Here is a 21,703-nt window from a genome sequence, read left to right on the forward strand (position 1 = left end):
AAGTAAACATCCTTGTATCTGAATCGATTTCTATCCTCCTGAATTCAGTTCTCAGGAACAGTCTGACTGACAGAAGTGAAAAGGGAAAGAAAGGAAACTAGACAAAGCCTGATGGCCTGGCTGAAAATTTAAGGAAGAGAAACGCGATCGTTCCCATCCTCGTTTCTTTTTGTGCCATGATCCAGAGTGATCAATCCCGTCACAGCCTCCCCCCCATATTACAGTAACTACCCAAAACATTTTACTTAAAAAAAATTCTTAAATATATGACCTCTCACCTCCAGTGACCTGTCATGTCGAAAGCCCCAAACACAGGCTGCAACGGACACAGGGGACACAAAGAAGAGTGGCATAAAGACCAGAAGCCAGAAGTGGCTTCCCCTCTCGATCCTGTCACACACTAGAACTTCGAACATCAACAGGAGCAGATGGATGCCCACTGCAATTAGCATGGCTTTGAACTCCACACATGTCTCTCCTTCTGCTCTGAAAGGGGACAGAAGAAGAAAAGCATCCTCGGTTAGAATCTCTCTAACAAGCATAAAGGCAACACGCCTAGATGGTTTAAACTTCATTTGAAAATCTAACAAGAAGCAAAGAAAAAACTGGGTAAAAAGTTCACAGAAATCTGAGCCTGAGTCATCTTCCAAGCTTCAAATTACTACCTTCGCAAAAAAGGAACATTATGAGCAAACTGGACTTAACCTTTTGAATGTTTGACATTTTCAGAAGTAACAGTCATAGTCATCATCTCCTGACAGCGTATACACTCTCTTATTCAGAACTCGGAAGTCAACTAAATTCAAGATTAATCAAACTGAGCACTTCCTGTCAAAAAACGATAAATATCCCTTAAATCCTTATGCTCCACATCTCTTTACAAATTAAGAACCATTAAATCATATTTCACGCATCACCAATTGCTCTATAGGTGTGCGTTATGAAAATGTATGGCTCATATTTCACAAAATACATAGTAATTATTATTACATATCATTTAAAAAGGATCAGTGCTGGAATATTATATACCTAAAACTCAACTTTGAATAACTGTAAATCATGGTACTTTAGTAAGTTTTTTAAGGAAATAAAATAGATAACTTAAAAATAAAAATATCAACGCTTTTTCATTTTTTTCTATCATGTTTGGATGGATTAACACCTGAAAATAAAAGAGAAAGAATAGCAAAAGTGTTAAAAACTGTTCATAAACAAAGTCAGTTTTATTAACTGGTTATGCATCACCGTGACTTTCATAGATTAAACAATGAAAAATTGTTAATAAGAAATGCTTAATAATGCACCAATCAGAAAATGCTTAATAATGCACCTGGAAGACTTATTATGTTTCATTCAAAAATTCGGATGGATATTATAATGATGTGTCTTTTGCAGATAAATATACCCAAGTTTAGGATACAGAGCAAAGGAAGTAGGGGTTATTCTTATAGAACCTCATAGCTCTGTCTCTGTAGAGATTTACTGTGAACACCTGAATGACCACATCTGTACAGTCAACTGCATATATTTCTTCTCTTGCTTGAAAAAAACTTAAACCAACATATAAGAGTTCAACAATTTTGGAAATAGCAAGCAGTGGGATCTAAATATTTTTTTTGAGTACAAACAGTATGTGTATAAATTTATCTCAAAGCAAAGCAAAATTTTGTAGCCACTTCAGGGAATCTTACAGACAACAACCCCCCCTCACCCCCCAGAACATTAAAACAGCTACACCTGAGAGGCTGGAGTGATAGCACAGCGGGTAGGGCGTTTACCTTGCATGCGGCCAACCCGGGTTCAATTCCCAGCACCCCATATGATCCCCTGAGCACTGCCAGGAGTGATTCCTGAGTGCAAAGCCAGGAGTAACCCCTGTGCATCGTCGGGTGTGACCCCCCCCCCAAAAAAAAAACTACACCTGAGTGCTCCCCACCTGCCCAGGCTCCTGTGACCATTTGAATGGCATAAAATATGTGGTACTAATGTGTGTGATGACATAACTTGTAGGGTCTACATCTTGTCTTTTAAGTTGATAATCAAAAACAAAATAAGTTGAAGCAGACTCATTTCAAGACTTAAGTCCCCATTTACGGAGAAGAGACCTGCACAGGCCCATCAGCACTGGCGTGACCCAACAATGAGAGTAAGGGCAGTAGAAGAAGGAAGTACCAAGAAGGAAGACAAAGGTAATGAAAGTAATGGTCCCCTCTTCCTGGCCTCCAAAGGTTCTGCTCTCCTGTGCAGCATCAGGCTTCATCTTTCCCCATCTCCTAGTCAAATTCTCTGCCCCCAACTGCTAAGAGCTCCAAAAGGTGCTCCAATCCCAGGTCTGAATAAGCCAAGGATCGATTTCCCAATGACTGAAGCTAAAAATTTGGTTTATAGAACTTCTACAATCGTGATGGTTTCCTACTTCCTAATGGAGTAGAGTATACTTTAGAGTGCTATATAGTTTGATTAAAAATCCATTAGATGCATAGGCTTGTGTGGGTTGGTCAGTATCTTAATCATTGAACCTAACACTGTTTTTGCAAGAAAATACATATCAAACACTGAAATGTATAAAACATAGGGCATAGTCTGCCTATATTATAGTTCTTTTTGAGGGGAGGGGACAGGCACCCAAGTGATGGTGGTGGTCTGAGGGACCCACCAGTGATTCTTGACCAACTGAGCCAGTAGTTCAGTGCCAGAGCCCCAGAATGCAATGAGGGTTCTGGGAATACCCTTGCCACCCAAAGGTTGCTGTGGGTGCAGAGGGTTGCAGCTGGGTATGAAGTGATGTAGTGATCATCAGGGTATGTAGTGATGGGAATCAAACCAGGTCAGGCAGGCACAAGCTAGGCATGTACTAATAACTTCAGTACTATCTGCCAGCCTTATTATAGTTCTTAGAAAACTCCAGACAAGTTGAAATAAAGTAGTCCTTTCTTTGTCAAAGTTAAAAATGCAGTGATTCCTTCCTATGGAAGAAAGCAGTAGTTTTATAAAGCAGTATTACCGATATTGGGGATTTCGTGCCCAGACTCCAGTTCCAACCGAGGCTCCAACTATGACCATTAACTTCCACAACCATATTGGAGCAAAGACAGCCCAATAACTCCACTGAATGATGCCATCCAGACGAAGGGCCAGCAGCACAGAGAACAGCAGCAGACAGGCATAGATGAGGAATTTACTAGAAGAAAAGAAAAATAATTTAAGAGGATTCACTTTTACTAGCATGTGATCCTATTTTGTTTTCAGCAAGTCAAAATAAGCCACTATTTAATAAACATTCATTTAAGAATTCAATGTAGTAGAAACATTGTGTTACGGAATAAGAAAAACTTAAAGGATAAAATAAGTTTCCTGCTTTCGCACTGTTCACTGTCACTGTCCTCCCGTTGTTCGTCGATTTGCTCGAGCGGGCCCAGTAACGTCTGCATTTTGAGACTTGTTGTTACTGTGTTTGGCGGGCAAGATACTCTGGGTAGCTTGCCGGGCTCTCTGAGAGGGGTAGAGGAATCGAACCTGGCTAGGCCGGGCAAACGCCCTACCGCTGTGCTATCACTACAATAGCCAAAATCTGGAAACAACCCAAATGCCCTAGAACAGATGACTGGTTAAAGAATCTTTGGTACATCTACACAATACTATGCAGCTGTCTGGAGAGATGAAGTCATGAATTTTGCTTCTAAAATGATAGACATGGAGAGTACCATGCTAAGTGAAATGAGTCAGAAAGAGAGGGACAGACATAGAAGGACTGCACTCTTTTGTGGAGTATAAAATAACATAACATGAAGCTGACTCCTAAGGACAGTTGGTACATGGGACAGATTGCTGCATAGCTGGAAGCCTGCCTCATGAGCAAAGGGAGAAGGCAGCTGGAATAGAGAAGGGATCACTAAGAAAAAGATGGCTGGAGGAATCGGTCGGGATGGGAGATGTGTGCAGAAAGTAGATAAAGGACCAAACACGATAACCTCTCAGGGTCTGCATTGCAAACCATAATGCCCAAAAGTAGAGAGAGTATGGGGAATCATGTCTGCTATGGAGGCAGGGAGAGGGTGGGAAAGGGGGGCTATACTGGGGATATTGGTGGTGGGGAATGTGCACTGGTGCAGGGATGGGTGTTTGATAATTGTGTGATTGTAACCCAAACATGAAAGCTTGTAACTATCTCACGGTGATTCAATAAAATTTAAAAAAAAAGGCTTCCTGCTTTCCATGGCTTCTGTGAGAATTCACAGAAACATAATTCTAATAAAGCATCCTCTGTGCCATAATGTACCCTGGGGAGAATGGGTGATGAGAGCCCAGAAGAGGAAATGAGAATTGTTTTGGGATTCTGCTAAGCAAAGAAGTGATGACTGTAGTTCATTTTGAAGAATGTGTAAATATTTCAAAGGGATTAAAATATGTGAAATGAGGAAGCATTCTATACAAATGGAACTAATCATACCAAGAAACTAATACTGGAAAATGTTGATATGCTCAGGTTAGTAAAGTTATGTCACTATTTGATTCTACTTTTTTTTAAGGGTAAAGGTACTTTCTGAAGAAGATATCCTAAATATAATAGTATCTGAAATTACATTGTCGAGGACTTCTACTTCCAGTTTTGATGTAGTATGTGAAATGGGTTTTTTTCACCCTACCTTAAATAAGAAAGAAGGCAAAACACTTAAAAGAACAGTTTTTTGACATGGGAAACCAGTGAAGGATGGTAGTGGCAGAAAGAAAGAAAAGGAAGGAAGGAAGTAATTTCATATTGTCCCTCTCCAATGCCTGGGTGCAGTTATGGGTTATAGAAAAAATGCCAGCTGAAGTTCAACTCTATTGACAATTACATTAAATATTAATGTCTGAATGACAAAGACTGTCAAATTGGATGTTTAAAAAAATCAAGACAATTAGATGTTATCGATAAGACCCCACATTATCAATCTATAAATTCACAGATTAAAGGTAAAAGGTCAGGGGGCTGGAGTGATAGCATAGTGGGTAGGGCGTTTGCCTTGCACGCAGCTGACCCAGGTTCAATTCCCAGCATCCCATATGATCCCCTGAGCACCGCCAGGGATAATTTTTGCGTGCAGAGCCAGGAGTGACCCCTGTGCATCACCGGGTGTGACCTAAAAAGTAAAAAATAAATAAATAAAAGGTCAGAAAAAAAATACCAACACAATACTAACTGAAAGAAAATTGGAGTGGGGACTGGAGTTAGTATAGCAGTAGGGCCCTTACCTAGCACAGTCAACCTGGGTTTGATCTCCAGTGCCCCATATGGTCCGCCAAGCATCTCAGGAGTGACTGCTGAGTGCAGAGCCAGGAGTGATCCCTGAGCACCACCAGGTGTGGGTCAAAAACAAGGAAACAAAATGCCCCCCCCCCCAATTTGGAGTGACTATATTAATCTCTTTATATATATTTTTTATTTGGGGCCACACCTGGCAATGCTCAGGAGTTACTCCTGCTGCACTCAGGAATCACTCCAAGCACTGCTCAGGGGACGATATGGGATACTGGGATCAAACCCGGGTAGGCCGTGTATAAGGCAAACATTCTACCTGTTGTACTATCTCTTTACCCTGATTTTGTGTTTGTTTTTTGTTTGGGGGTCACAACTGACAGTGTTCAGGGATCTCTCCTGGCTCTGTGCTCAGGGATCACTCCTGGTGGGGATCGGGGGACTATATGTACCCCCTGTACTATGGCTCTGGCCCCAACATTTTCCTTTTTAACTTTAAATACCAGGGTTTACAAAGTTGTTCATAATACAGTTGTTGCAGGCATTCAATGTTCTGATACAAATCCGACCACTATAGTGACCTTCCCTGTACTACTGTCCCCATTTTCCCAACCACCCTCCATCAGCCAAGCCTGTCCCCTGAGCATACACAAAACAATTTATTTTATATTGTTTGTTACAACGAAATGGCAAATGAATTATTGAAAAATACGGCAGTAAAAAAAAATTGTGAAAATTCTTATAAGTCACCATGGGGTTATTAAGTCCTTCCCTGAGGGCTTACTAAGCTGTGTTGCTAGTTGATCCATTTTATTATTTTTGTTTATTGAGCTCAGTTGGCCTCTGTTACTTTCCCATTTATATGGTCTGCTCAGACTGGGATGTCAGTATTGTGTAATTTGGAGTGTCACTCCAGGAACTCCAGGATCTGTAGAACTGAGCCTGTGGATGAGTTTACGTGGTGGTGGCTATGGATGTGTCTTCCAGGGCTTCTGGAAGTATGGGTGTGGGGGGAGGCTTCCTGCACCACTCCTGAGAAGACCCAGGGTTGTCAGCCTGAAAACTGGTGTACCTTGAGTTTTCATTGGTTTGGCGTTTCTGCAGAGATTAGTTGTGAAACAGTGAAGCTGGGCCATTGGCATGGTGGCCGCTGTAGGGTGTGGCTGTAGCTGCTGCAGAGCTTAGGCAGGGCGGGGACTGGGCCTGCCCCTCTCCCAAGGGCACCCCAGAGTTTTCAATCAGGAGAACAGTGTACCTGTGAATTTTAGCAGCTTAGCTTGCTCTCCTTGGAGATTTCGACACAAATATGTAAAGCTGGGCTGATGTATGAATGTACATGGCAAGGGCTATGGGATGTCTGTTTTCATTTTCTATTACTGCTACAAAATTTTTTTACGAACTTAATATAATCTTCAGTGTGTCTGTTAGAAGTTCAAACAGGCTTGGTTTCTCTTCTCAGAATCTCATTAAGAAACTCAGGATATTAACTGACTGTGCTCTTATCATGTGGGCTGGAGCGATAGCACAGCGGTAGGGCATTTGCCTTGCACGCAGCCTGACCCGAGTTCGATTCCTCCGCCCCTCTCGGAGAGCCCAGCAAGCTACCGAGAGTATCTCACCCCCCCATGACGTATTCGATATGCCAAACACAGTAACAACAAGTCTCATGATGGAGACGTTACTGGGCCCGCTCCAGCAAATCGATGAATAACGGGAGGACTGTGACCGTGACCGTGCTCTTATCGGGGGTCTCTGGGAAGAATCTGCAACCAAGCTCATTCATACTGTCTGCAGCCATTTTGAAGTTTCTTGGCTTGGCTGTCTGGTGTAGGCTGCCCTTAGAATGCAGATCTTCGTCCATTCTCTGCACTAAGTATCTTTAATCTCAAAGTCAGCAAGTCACAGTAAATCTTTTTTTTTGTTTCTTGGTGGGGTGGGGGGGACACCCTGTGATGCTTAGGGGTTGGTTACTCCTGGCTCTGCGCTAAGGAATTACTCCTGGTGGTAGCATAGCAAATCTTTTGTACAACTGAAATTTCTGACTTCCCCTTTTGTCATATTGTTCTTGCTTCAAGAGAAAGTTCTGTTTTTAAGAGCTCATGTGATTAGATTCAGAGCATCCAGATTATTCCTATTTCATGTTATTTACTTTTGTATGTTTTTGTGTGTGGTGTCAGGAATTGAATTCGGGTCCTCATATATGCAAACAAAGTGTTCTCTCTCTTAGCAACATTAGCATGCTGTATTCCTATTTTAAAGTCTGTCACTGTGACAGAATTCTAAAGTTCCCCCCAAATGTTCTATTCCCTGGTTATTTAAACACTACTACAGGTACTACCATGAAAGAGCTTTGCAGACACAACTGAGGTTAGTCACTTAAGGGAAATTATCCCATATTATGTAGATGGGCCTTATATCATTGTAGTAGTCTGTAAAAAGCAGAAAGGGAAGGCAAAGAGACTTGGGAGAAGATGCGAGATGAGAGAAGTCTACCACTTGAGGACTTTACCTGACTTTGCTTATTTTGAAGATGATATAAGGTAGCTAAGTTATGCAGGCAAACTTAACAAGTTAATATTGGCTTCTGGTTGACAGCCAATAAGAAAATGGGGTCCTCAGTGCTGTTATCACACTAGTAACTAGATTCTGACATCAACTCAACTGAGCTTGGGAGGAGGTTAATCTCCAAGAGCTTCCACAAAGGCATACATCTCAGCATATACATTGATTTGAGCTTTATGAGTTTCTAAGAGTCTCATGCATCTGATCTAGCTGGGCACTATCAGTCTTCTGAGATTCTAAATAGAAGATTCAACTGAACAATATTGTACCAATACTTCTGTCCTACTGCCAGCATATATTTGTGTAGTTTACTTTTTTAAAATGAATTGATTTTTATTTTATTTATTTATTGTTTATTAGTGAATCACCGTGAGGTATAGTTACAGGCTTACAAACTTTCTTGCTTGTGTAGTTTTAAGACACTATATCGGTGGCAAAATATCATAATAACAATAAATCTAATATTACAGCCATAGATACACATGCAAAATCCCCTTTACCACATCAGAACTTATTCACAGGTTTTAGGGTTTAAGGTTGGGTATATTTTGGGTAGGAGTGGGAGGAATTCTTCCTATAATAATATAAAATAAGGTATATTTTTGAAGAAAGACTATTACCAACGACAAATATGGGTAGTTTCTAATGACATAATTCTGACAAATGATTTAACTGAAAATGTTTATATGCCTATAACAAAGCCTAAAAATAAATGTAGGGGGCTGAAAATTTGACTCAGTGGTAGACCTGAGTGAATGTGAGAACCTGAGTAAAAATAAATATAGGAAAATGTCAAACCAGAGGAGACAGGAAAATCCATAGTCATTAATGTAAACTTACAGTCTTCCTTCAGAAATTGATAGACAAAAATACTAAACACACACAAAATTATAATAACACTAGCAAGACAATCTAATATTAATAAATCGTTCCTCCCTACAGAAGCAGAATGAAAAATCCTATTGAGAATACAGATCACCAGGATAGACTGATGTTTGAACAATAGCACAGACCTCAATAAATTTGAAACATTTGAAATCATTAAAAATAAATTATTCACAATAAAAGTAAATTAAAAACCAACAAGAAAAATATCTGTAAAATTATCAAAATACTTGCAAAATGAACAGCACATTTAAAAAATCCTCAGGCTAATAAAAAACTGAGAGGGCTAAGAGTGTGCAGGGGTTAAGGTAATTGCCTTAATTGTTAAGATGACAAAGAGATATCATCTTACACCTGTGAAAACCGCACATAGAAAAAAATACTGGGAACAATCTGTGTTCACAGGAATATGATGAAAAGGGAATTTTCATCCATTGCTGGTGGGGATGTTGTCTGGTTCGGCCTTTATGGAAGGCAGTAGAGAAATTTTCTCAGTAAACTAAGAATTGAGCTACCATACCATCCAGAAATTCCAGTTCGGGTTTCCCCAAGACATAAAAATAGTCATTCTAAAGGACATATGCACTCCATGATACACTGCAGCACTCAGTACAATAGCCAAGATACGGAATCAATCTAGGTGTCTTAGACGAGTAGATTATAAAGATGTGGTACAGATACATAATGGAATACTACATCGGTGAAAGGAACAATGAAATTATGCAATCAGCTGCAACTTGGAAGGAATTGGAAGATATCATATGAATTAAGCCAGAAGAACAAAATACAGGATTTTCTCACGTATCTGTGGGGGATTGGGTGGGGGGCTGAGGGTGCCTCGATCAACCTTGATCCCAGAATATAGGGATGAGAAGAACAGAGAAGAAAAACAACCGAGGGGGAAGATTAAGAAGAGATGTGGACAGGAAGCAAGGGGAGAGGCATGGGTCAAGGTCCTTGAGTACATGAGTGGTGCAGTGTAGTGGGAGAGCTATCTATCCAAACCACCGAATCAACGACACTGAAAACATGAGATCTAAACTACAACAACTAGACTTAAAATGTGGTTGGGGTGGGAAGAAACCTGGGAACACTTCTGAAGGGAAGTTGATACTGGTGGAGGAATGGGTACTCGGTCATTGTATAACTGAAACCCAAGCACAAAAATCTGTAAGTCTACAACTGTACCTCATGGTGTTTCACTAATCAAAATTTAAAAGAGAAACTATGAGAAAATTTTAAAAAATGTCAACTATCAATAACTTTGTAAATCATGGTTTTTTAATAATTTACAAAAAACTTGTGGCTGAAACAAAAACACCCAAACCAACTGGAAGAAGATATCTGCACACAATACATCAATCAGAGAACTAACATTCAAATTACACATAGTACTCTCAGAGCTCAGGAAGAAGATATCTGCACACAATACACCAATCAGACAGAGAACTAACATCCAAATTACCTATAGCACTCTCGTAGCTCAGCAATAGCAACAACAAAACAATGACCTCCTCAAAAATGGGGAGAAGACATGAATACATATACCTATAAGAGGATATATGTATGGCCAATAATCTTATAAAATGTTCATCATCGCTTTGTGTCAGGAAATGCAAATTAAATGACATGTGGAGGGGGGGTGGAGAGATAGCACAGCGGGTAGGGCGTTTGCCTTGCACGCGGCCGACCCGGGTTTGATTCCCAGCATCCCATATGGTTGGTCCCCTGAGCACCGCCAGGACTAACTCCTGAGTGCAGAACCCCTGTGCATCGCCGGGTGTGACCCAAAAAGCAAAAAAAAAAAAATGACATGTAGGTATCATCTCACAACAGTGAGAATGGCATGTATAAATACACACATATGTCATACACACACGTGTGTGTGTGGACAAGAGAGTGGTGAAAAGAAATGCTTATTCACAGTTGGTCAGAATGTAATCTCTGGCTCAAGCTCTATTGAAAAATAATAGAAATTTCTCAAAAAAGTAATAATGAGGCTCCCATGTAATACAGAGATAGAGATCCCTGTTCTTGGCATCTGTCCCCACCCTAACCAACACAAAACCTTTAATTCAAAAAGTTTTATGTGCATCTATGTTCACTGCAGCACTAAGCATAAAAAAATGTGTATACAAACCAAATGTCTAAAAACAGATGAATGGATAGTTTCTGGTATATATCCTGGAATATATACAAATAACATACTATACAGCCACTATAAAAAATAAAATCATACAGTTCATGGTGACTTGGATGGAACTAAAAGGAATCACGCTGAGTAAAGTGAGCCAGATACAGGACATGATCTTAAGGGTATAGATAATATCAATTGAAAATAAAACTGGACACTTGATTATAGACTTGAGACTACTAGTTTGAAGGGGAGAAGGCTGAGGGAAGGATGAGGTGAATCAGAGGTAAGACAAGGGCACTGGTGGAGGATCCTGAACACATCACTGCTGGCAAATTTGGTTAACCGTGTGCACCAGAACCAATACTGTCAACAACGGTAGAGTTTTATGGAGAGTTTTATGGTGATAGAACCAGAGGTGACATATGGACAGTGGGGAAAGATCACAGGCATTTTGGTGATATGTAGTAACTATCCATCAATACTAGAAATTTGGATACTTTTACAAGCATTTTACCTAATCTAGAACAAAAAAAGTAACTGCATTCAAAGCTAAGAAAAAACATCTGACTGAAAATGGCAAAAACATGAGCAGGCAGTCCATCAAAGGAGTCACACAAGAAGCAAATAAGCTCATGAAGAGAAACGCTATTATTTTCATTCATTAAGGAAATGCAAATTAAAATAATGAGCTAAAACTATACACTCTAATGGCTAAAATTAAAATGATGAACTATAACAATTGTTGCTAAGGATGTGGAGCAACTGGAAATCTCATATAGTTGGGAATGTAAAAACAATTAAGCAACTACATGGTGGGAATGCAAAACAGTAAAGAAACTTTATTCACCCAGCCACTGGAAACAATTCAAATGTCTACAAACTGATAAATGGTTAAATGCTACAACAGTCCTTTTGTAAAAGTCAAAAGTAGAGACACAGAAAACAGTGAGGTCAGTAGTGTTTGTGATGGGGAAAAGTTTGACTACAAAGGAGCACGGGGAAATTTTATGTGGTGAGTGGACTGTTCTACATCTACGTGTGGTAGGAGCGATAGCACAGCGGTAGGGTGTTTGCCTTGCACGCAGCCAACATGGCCGACCCGAGTTCGATTCCTCTGCCCCTCTCGGAGAGCCCGGCAAGCTACCGAGAGTATCTCGCCCGCACGGCAGAGCCTGGCAAGCTCCCTGTGACGTATTCGATATGCCAAACACAGTAACAAAAAAGTCTCCAATGGAGACGTTACTGGGCCCGCTAGAGCAAATCGATGATCAACGGGAGGGCCTTTACTTTTTACTTTTATGGACTCAAAATCTCACATGACTGTGCACTTAAAAAAGGAGGACATTTAAAAGATATAATCTGGGAGGCAGGAGAGAAACTGGGGACATTGGTGGAGGATAGTGGACACTGGTGAAGGAATAAGTATTGGAACAATGTACGCCTGAAAATCAATCATAAATACCTTAGTAACTTTGCAATTCACAGTAATTCAATAAAAAATAAAAGATAGATCTCAATAAACCTGGCTTATCTGCTGACACACGACACCAGTGGCTGTTTATTGAATGTTAATAGAATTCCAGGTATTGCACTTTTATTCATGCATTCTCTCAGACCTCACAGAAACCCTGTGAAGGAGGAACTGTCACTATTTCCCAATTTATTTAAGAGACAGTCTAGAATTTCAATAATTTTCCAAGCAGATAGCAATTTACAGCACTGGGATCCAAGCTGAGATCTATTTGACACTAAAGTCCTTTTAATTGAGTAATAGAAAATCCTGACTTCCTACTGGAAACTCAGTATGCTTGGAAAAGCATCTGGCTAGATTTATAGAGAGGTTAACTACGCTCCCCAGAGGGGTCTTTTGCTCATAATTTTCTGCAAGATGCATGTACAGCTTTTATAACATGGGAAACAAGAGACTTCAACTAGGAAAAATAGGGGAGGTTGTAAAAAGAAGCATCCTCCAAACTTCAAGTCAGAATTCAAGTTGCAAGAATCAGATTTGCAGAAGTTACTAGAATCTATGCTCGTCTACATCCTTTTCTTCTTCCCTGCTATAATCATCTGTAGAGTATTACATACTTCATGGAGTGGCTATGGATCTAAAGTTAATGAATATAAAAAGTATTTTCTAAAAGGCATTAAACAGGTGGTTCTTAAATTCTTTTAGTGTCAGGATTCCTTTATTCTCTTATAAATGACTAAGCCAACCCCACCCCCGTACTTCCAGAAGCCCCAGCAGCCATACCCACACCCCCCCACCCCCGCCATGTGAGCTCACCTCTCGACTCAGCTTCACAGACTCATGATTCAATCTCAGAAGAGATCAACTAGCCACAAAAATTAACGGATATACCTGTCTCCTGGCTGAATATTCTGGGACACTCTTGGGAGGGGTCAGGCCAAGTCCCTGCCAAAGCCCTGGCAGCTGCACTCCCAGCTCAAGAGCTGCCACCATGCCAATGGCTGGACTCCACCACGTCATGACTGAGCTCTGCAAAGACACCAACCTGCCAAAAATTTCTGCTTCACCTGTTTTTGGCTCAGAACTCTGGGGTCTTCTTGGAGTGGGAGCAGGCAGGCTCCCCTCCCCCAACTCAGTACCCCTGGAAGCACCAGCAGTCACCCCCACACCCTGCAGTCACTGCCTTGTCAGCTCACTGTCCGTTAAAAATTTAGGAGTTCCAAAGCATTCGGCGGCATTTGCAGCCATGCAATACCTCCAAACGCTGCAATACTGACATCCTAGCAGGAGCACACCAAATTAGATGTGAGAGTAACATAGAAGGCAATTAAGCTCAATAAACAAAAACATTACCAGAGAAGGCCCAAATAACAACAGTTTAGTAAACCCTCAGAAGGTCTATGGTGAGATATAACAAAGTTCACCATTTTTTTTTACTGAAGTATTTTTGGTTAATTCCTTTAGCCATTTAGTTGTAACAAGCAATATAAAATAAGTTATTTTGAGCCTGCGAAAGGGGCATGCTTTGGGGGTGGTTGGGTAAACAGGGACAATGGTGGAGAGAAAATCACACTGGTGGTAGGACTGGTGTTGGAATATTAAATGCCTGTGACAAATGCATCACGAACAATTTTGTAGGGGGCTGGAGCGATAGCACAGCGGGTCGGGCAGTTGCCTTGCACGCAGCCGACCCGGGTTCAATTCCCAGCATCCCATATGGTCCTCCGAGCACCGCGAGGAGTGAATCCTGAGTGCATGAGACAGGAGTAACCCATGTGCATCACCGAGTGTGACCCAAAAACAAAACAAAACAAAACAAAACAAACTTTGTAAGCCATGGTGTTTAAATAACATGGAAAAAATTTTTAATGAAAAAAGAAAAAATGACTAAGGACTCCAAAGAGCGTTGTTGTCACAGCTTATATCATCTAAAATGTACTTTACTTGGCGCAAAATTGCTATTTTAAAAGCATTTACTGTGGGGGCTGGAGCAATAGCACAGCGGGCAGGGTGTTTGCCTTGCATGCGGCAGACCCAGGTTCAATTCCCAGCATCCCATATGGTTCCTGAGTGCAGAGCCAGGAGTAACCCCTGTGCATTGCCGGGTGTTACCCAAAAAGCCAAAAAAAAAGCATTTATTAATTTAAAAATAATAAAATTATATATTAAAATCAAAACATGATTTTATGAAAAAAAATCCAGAATTACTTTTGCAAGTTTAGCAGGTATATTATGTATTTATTTGCTGCTTTTTGGGTCACACCCGGTGATACTCAGGGATTATTCCTAGTTCTGTGCTTAGAAATTACTCCTGGTGGTGCTCAGGAGACTATATGGGATGCGAACCCACTATACTACTGCTTAAGTCCCCTTGACAGATTTTAAACGCCTGTCTTCATAGAATATTTCTAGGTTTTAAAACATATATGTTTATAATTCATATACTTGAACAGTTCTGGTTCAAGTATATGAAGAAATTCTGGATTCACAGAGATGTGCAGTTAGAAAAGAACTGAGGATTTCAATAGGTTTTTCCAAGAATGATGTAATCATCTCTGAGGGGACACCAGAACTCAGCAAGTGGTAGTTTTCTTGAAGATTAGCTGAGATGTGCAACCTGAAATATTAATGAACTTTCTATACTCTATAACATTAAAATCCACTGGTCTCTCTTGCTCTTTGAATGAATCTTTTATCCCTGCATGATTGTGTAATCTCATGTGGGTCAAGTGGAAAATATTGGATCAATAAGTAATGAATGAGATCTCTCAATGCTGACTTATATTGACACACGATAGCAAAAATTAAATCCAATTAGTTATTAGCAAGATACACTTTGCTGAAAATATTTTACATAAAGGGAGCCTGCCGAGTTTATGGTGGAAAATATAAAATGTCAAAAATTCAGAGTTTCCCATGAGAGCTCAAATTTACCATTTATAAAACACAACCAACAGTTTTCCTGGAAGCGACAGATTCTTATGCATTTTCAGGGAAATGTCTACCAAACACAGACGACTAGTATAAATAATCACATCTTGTCTGATAGTTATTCTTTCTACTTAGAATACGGTCAATGGAAAAAGCAGTGAGTCACTCAGGAGCATGGACGTTTCCTCCTTGAACCCATCAGCACAGTTCAGTATGTGGGACTGGGATCTTTATACATTCCTTCGAGTTCTCACTAGGAGGACTGCCACCAAATGAGATTTCCATTCTTTGCTACTTTCTTCAGGCAATTCTTATTGTAGCTGGCTTCGCTGAACACCAGCTTGGTGGCTTGATGGTGACAAGTCTACTTTCGGGCCAGTTTCCAAGCAGCTGCAACACTGCATTTTCTATCATCAGCATGGAGAAAGTTGTAAAGGAGAACTTAGCATTCTTCTGAATAGTTTTGATTTCCCAGGTCCGAGGGCAAAGGCACTCAGACCCCTGGGAGGCCTGTAACAAACAACTTGATAACCAACTGCTGCACAACATACTTTTATGATTAGAATGCTTTAAAATGCTCCAAATTGTGGGGGCTGGAGAGATAGTACAGCGGGTAGGGCGTTTGCCTTGCATGCAGCTGACCTGGGTTCGATTCCCAGCATCCCATATGGTCCCCCGAGCACCACCAGGAGTAACTCCTGAGTGTAGAGCCAGGAATAACCCCTGTGCATCGCCAGGTGTGACCCAAAAAGAAAAAAAAATGCTCCAAATTGCTACAAAGAAAAGGGTTCAGTGAGCCTGAGAGATACCAAAACAAGAATGACTGAGTGGTACACTTTCGAGAAGAAAAGGGATGATAGAGTGGGGGCTGATCACAAGCCTAAAAAAAATAAGTGATACCAGAAAGAAAGTAAAGATGAGATGGAAGCATAAGGAAATATTACAAAGTTGAGAAAATCAGAACCAACCTGCCAACCAAAAATATCATACCAGAAACAAAGGACATGAAGGAAAAAGACTTTTAAGGATGAAAAGAGGGGCTGGAGCGATAGCAGAGCGGGTAGGGCGTTTGCCTTGCACGGGCTGACCCGGGTTCAATACCCAGCATCCCATATGGTCCCCTGAGCACCGCCAGGAATAATTCCTGCATTGCCGGGTGTGACCCAAAAAGAAAAAAAAAAAAAGAAAGAAAGAAAAGAACATTAAGAAATAGAAAGACGGGGCTGGAGAGATAGCACAGCAGGTAGAGTGTTTGCCTTGCTTGCGGCTAACCCAGGTTTGATTCCCAGCATCCCATGTGGTCCCCTGAGCACTGCCAGGAGTAACTCCTGAGTGCAGAGCCAGGATTAACCCCTGTGCATCGCCGGGTGTGACCCTAAAAAGCAAAAAAAGGAAAAAAATAGAAAGATGATGATAAACAAAAGTCAAAATTAAATGTAGGGGAAAATTTTTTCTAAAAGAAGTTCAGACTATAAACAAAAAAATAGAGGCAGGAGGAGAGTAAATCCCGTAAGATAAATTCATCGTTTTCCTTAAGAGAGTCTTTTTTAGGGTTAGAGATACAGCACAGCGGGTAGTGCACTTGCCTCGCACGTGGCCAACCCAGGTTCGAGCCTGAGGATCCCATTTGGGCCCCTGAGCACCACCAGGAATAATTTCTGAGTGCAGAGCCAGAAGTAACCCCCGAGTATCACCGGGTGTGACCCCAAAACCAACCAAACAAAAAGACAGTCTTCCTAATAAAATACTGAAAATAATGAAAATGGAAATCCCAAGTATTTTAGAAGGCGGAAAAGCGATTTTATGATTTTGATGTGACTTATAGGTCAATTAAGAATTCTGGGTCTCAAAAGGAGAGAGAGAACACAGGGGATTGCCCTGCCACAGAGACAGGGGGGAGGGGGGGATGGGGGTGGGAGGGATATTATCCTTGGTGGTGGAAAATGGGCACTGGTGGAGGGATGGGTATCTGATCATTGTATAATTGAAACCAAAGCACAAAAAATTGTAAATCTACAACTTTAAAAAAAAATAAAATACAATAAAGGGAAAAAAAAATTAAAAAAAAAAAAAGAATTCTGGGTCTATGGGCTTGAAAAAGCTCAAAAGGCTGCTTGCATGCTTTACATGCAGGAGGTCTGTGTTTGATCCACGACACCACATGATGTGTTACTCTCAGCACTTCAGAGAACAACCCCAAGAACCAATCTAGAAGAAACCCCTGATAATTGCTGGCTGTGACCCAAAAATAAAACACAAAAAACATCTGGGTCTATTACATGAGAAAGGAAAATGATTAGTAAGAAGTCAAATAAATAGTACAAAAATATAGCTCCTGGGGTTAGAATCAAAACAGTGGGTAAGGCAATGGTTACTGATAAGCAGGTATGGGAATGTGAAAATAGAGGCATACTCCTTGAGATTCATTAACAGGGAAGAGAGTCATTGAAGACTCAGTGAGCAAGACTGACAGAAAATGTATACTAGTGAGAATGTTCAAGAGGTATGAAAGTGTCCCCCTAAAATTTATAGATATAGAAAGATTGCATTCATCTGGGGAACATAAAGTAACAAAATAGGAGACTAACACCCAAGAATGGGCGAGATTAGTACCAGGAATTTTACTCTATGGTTTGGAGGCCAACCACACATGCTAGGGGAAAAGGGAGCTCAGATAGAGAAGGGAGCACCAAATAAAGGGTGTTGGGAGGATCCTCCCAGGATGGGAGAAGCATGCTGAAAACAAACATGATTGCCACTCAATGCCTCTTTTGCAAACCACAGCACTCAAAAGGAGAGAGAAAACAAAAGGGAATGCCCTGCCACAGGGGTGGGGTGGGATGGGGGGAATGGGGGGTGGGAGGGATACTGGGATCCGTGGTGGTGGGAAATGGGCACTGGTGGAGGGATGGGTAGTTGATCATTGTATAATTGAAACCCAAGCACAAAAATTTGTAAGTCTGCAACTGTACCTCATGATGTCTCACTAATAAAAATTTTAAAAAAAATAAATAAAATTTATATGTTCTTGGGGCAAAGTAATAGTACAGCAGGTAGGGTGTTTATCTTGCATGCAGCCAACCTGGGTTTGATCCCCAGCATCCCATATGGGCCCCCAAATCTACCAGGAGTGATCCCTAAGTGCAGAGTCAGGAGTAAGTCTTGAGCATCACCAGGTACAGCCCAAACAAACAAATAAGACATATGCCTTCCTATAAACTAACATTCCTCCCTGGAGGCCAGAGTCATAGTACACTGGGTAGAGTGTTTGCCTTTAACTAGTTGAAGCGGGTTTAATCTCTGGCATCAAATATGGTCCCCTAAGCACCTTCAGGAGTAATTCCTCAGTACAAAGCCAGGAGTAACCCCTGAGCAATACTATTTAACTTTGGTCCTCAGATTCCTTAAAGGCAAAATACAGATGGGTGATGCCATACCTCTTCAAAGCAGTGGAGGTGAGGATTAAAGAGCATAGTGCCCAGCAGTAAATCTTAACAGTTTTCCCTTAAATAGTAAGGAAATCAAGGGTAAAACAGAACTACTACAGAATATTTAGAAAAACAACTGAAATCATCAAAAAAGCCAGATTGCTGCCAAAGCAAAACTCAGAAAATATGTCTACTCCAAAAGTTCAAATAAAATCAAAAAGAAAGGATATAGAAGAAAAGAGAAAGCTAGCATATTGATTTCTTAACTAAGAAATTCGGGGGGGGGGCAAAATATGTAAATAATAAAACCAGAAGTACAACAGTACAAAATCAGACTTAAAAAGAAAAACCGATAGATGGCTCTTTGAATAAAAGTAAACTACAGGGGGCTGGAGTGATAGCACAGAGCATAGGGTGTTTGCCTTGCACGCGGCCCGACCTGGGTTCAATCCCCAGCATCCCATATGGTCCCCTGAGCACGGCCAGGAGTAGTTCCTGAGTGCATGAACCAGAAGTAAACCCTTAGCATCGCCAGGTGTGACCTAAAAAGCAAAAAAAAAAAAAAAAAAAAAAGAGAAGTAAACTACAAAGTTGACTACATAAACCAAACACACACAAGCAGAAATTATCAAAATATCCGAGCCAGAAATAGCACAGTAGGTAAGGTGCTGGCCCTGCATGCAGCTGACCCAGGTTCGATCCCTGACATGCCATATGAGTAATGGCTCTATGCTCAGGAGTGACCGCTGAACATAAAGCCAGAAGTAAGCCGTGATAACCCCTGAGTGTGGCCCCCCAAAGCAAAATTATCAAAGATACAATATACACACAGATCTTTAGTTGGGCTAAGGAAGTAATGATATCTCAACTAAACCCATGCATCTGAGAGCACGGCGAGTGCAAAGCTTGACCGGCAAGAGAATATGGGAAGCTATGACACAGTGATCAGAAAAAGCATTTTCAAAAAGAGTCACTGCAAAGCCTAAACTACTTTCTTAAGAAACATGCATTCAGACTGGAGATTTCTTCTTCAAGTCCATGTTCTCCTTCGAACACATATCTTGCTTGTCTAGGCTCCTTTGCATCCCTGTTCCACTCTGGAGAAGCTTGTTTTCTATCTTAAATACATATGTCTACCTCTCTCTCCCCTCGCATCTTTCTAAATACGTTTCAATAAAAACTATTATGCTTTATCCAAAAAAGGAGACATTCATCCCACATACACAGACTGCCTAAGTCTCAGCAAACCAGGATAGGTGGGAGTGTACAGGAGGGAAGGTGGTAAGGTGCTTGCCGCACACACAGTGGACCTGGTTTAAATCTCTGACCTCTCGGGGGACTTCAAGGACTTCATTCAGTAAAACTCAGGGAACCATGTGTTATCAGTGATGGAACCAGGGCCAGCTCTGTGCAGGGCATGTGCTTTAACCCCTGTTACTATCTTCAGCTCCTTCAGTTACACCTTTAAAATGGACTTACTCCACTCCCATCAGGATCTGTTGTACTAGGTAGTACTAAGTAACACTAGGTAGTACTAGGGAACACTAAGTAGTGTTCCCAGAACTTTATATGGAGCTCTCTGCTCCAGGCTCAAATTCCCTCTCTACATTCTCTTGGGGAGGCAAAGGGACTTGAAAAAGTCATAAAGCTAGTAAAAGGATAATTCTGTGGGTGTAAAAGCTCTAGTATCCGCTTTCTGCAAATCAAATTAGGGCAACTGCACAACTGTACAAGTGTACTCTTTAAAAACACATCACTGGTTCAAGGAGAGAGCTCAATAAGGCACATGCTTTGCATGCAAGAGGATGGAGTAAACCCTGCGCACCATGTAGTTTTCTGAGCACCACCAGGAGCAACCCCAGACACTTGCAGCCCTGATCCCAGTACAAATATAAATATAAATACAAAATAAAATACAAAACCCATTGGCGTCCTCCAGTGAAAGCTGCTGGTCTGGAGACAGAGGGTCTGTGTGCAAAAAGAGTGCATAGGCATGCATGCGCACAGGCACATTCTGGGAGGAATGTCTCTGGAAGGTTAACCGCTAAGGCAGCACCCCTCTGTCTTCAGAGACTGGCTCCGATCCACAACCTGCCGACAGCCTCTCAAAATATTGAAAAGGGACCGCACCTCTTTGCTGAGCAGAAGCTGCTCAGGAACAGAAGTGAAAAAACTTTCGGTGGTAGTTTTGTTGATTTTATTAAGATGGAAACTGTTTAAAAGCATCTAAGTTACATGGACAGTCTGTGGAATGGGGAAGATTATTTACCCAAATCCATCTGGTAAGGGGTTAGTATCAAAGATATACAAGGCACTGGTAGAACTTTACAAGAAAAAGGCATCCAACCCCATCAAAAATGGGGAGAGCAAATGAATAGAAACTTCCTCAAAGAAAAATTTCTTTGCTTTTTTGGGAGGTCACACCCGATGGTGCACAGGGGTTACTCCTGGCTCACATGCTCAGGAATTACTTGTGGCGGTGCTCGGGGGGACCATATGAAACACTGGGAATTGAACCCGGGTTGGCCGCATACAAGGCAAATGCCCTACCCACTGTGCTATTGCCCCAGCCCCCACAAAGAATTTCAAGTGACCAAAAGGCACATGAAAAATACTCTACCTCGCTACTCATCAGGGAGATGCAAATCAAAACAACAATGAGATATCACCTCACATGACAAAGATTGACCCATATCAAAAAGAACAAGAACAACTGGTGTTGGCTCAAGGAGAAAGGGACTCTCATTCATTGCTGGGGCTGGAGCAATAGCACAGCGGGTAGGGTGCTTGCCTTGCTCGCAGCCAACCTGGGCCGACCCAGGTTCGATTCTTCCGCCCCTCTCGGAGAGCCTGGCAAGCTACCGAGAGTATCGTGCCCGCACAGCAAAGCCTGGCAAGCTCCCCGTGACGTATTCAATACACCAAAAACAGTAACAAGTCTCACAATGGAGATGTTACTCGGACCCGCTTGAGCAAATCAATGAATAACGGGAGGACAGTGCTATTCATTGCTGGTGGGAATGCTGACTGGCTGACTGGCTCAGTCTTTT

At 41.4% G+C, this 21,703-nt stretch overlaps 1 protein-coding gene across 1 annotated transcript in view; it reads right to left on the minus strand.

Annotated features, from left to right (window-relative positions):
* TMEM185A (transmembrane protein 185A) overlaps positions 1-21,703 on the minus strand; it is a 39,669-nt gene that overhangs the window by 10,626 nt on the left and 7,340 nt on the right. The window contains exons 2-3 of the mRNA XM_056130210.1: positions 3,005-3,181; positions 279-486 (exon numbers count right to left, since the gene is read on the minus strand). Of these exons, the coding sequence (XP_055986185.1) occupies positions 279-486; positions 3,005-3,181 (385 nt within the window). The remainder of the gene's footprint in view (positions 1-278; positions 487-3,004; positions 3,182-21,703) is intronic.

The sequence above is a fragment of the Sorex fumeus genome, unplaced genomic scaffold, assembly GCF_029834395.1.
Source record: "Sorex fumeus unplaced genomic scaffold, SorFum_2.1 ptg000075l, whole genome shotgun sequence".
Taxonomy (NCBI): domain Eukaryota; kingdom Metazoa; phylum Chordata; class Mammalia; order Eulipotyphla; family Soricidae; genus Sorex; species Sorex fumeus.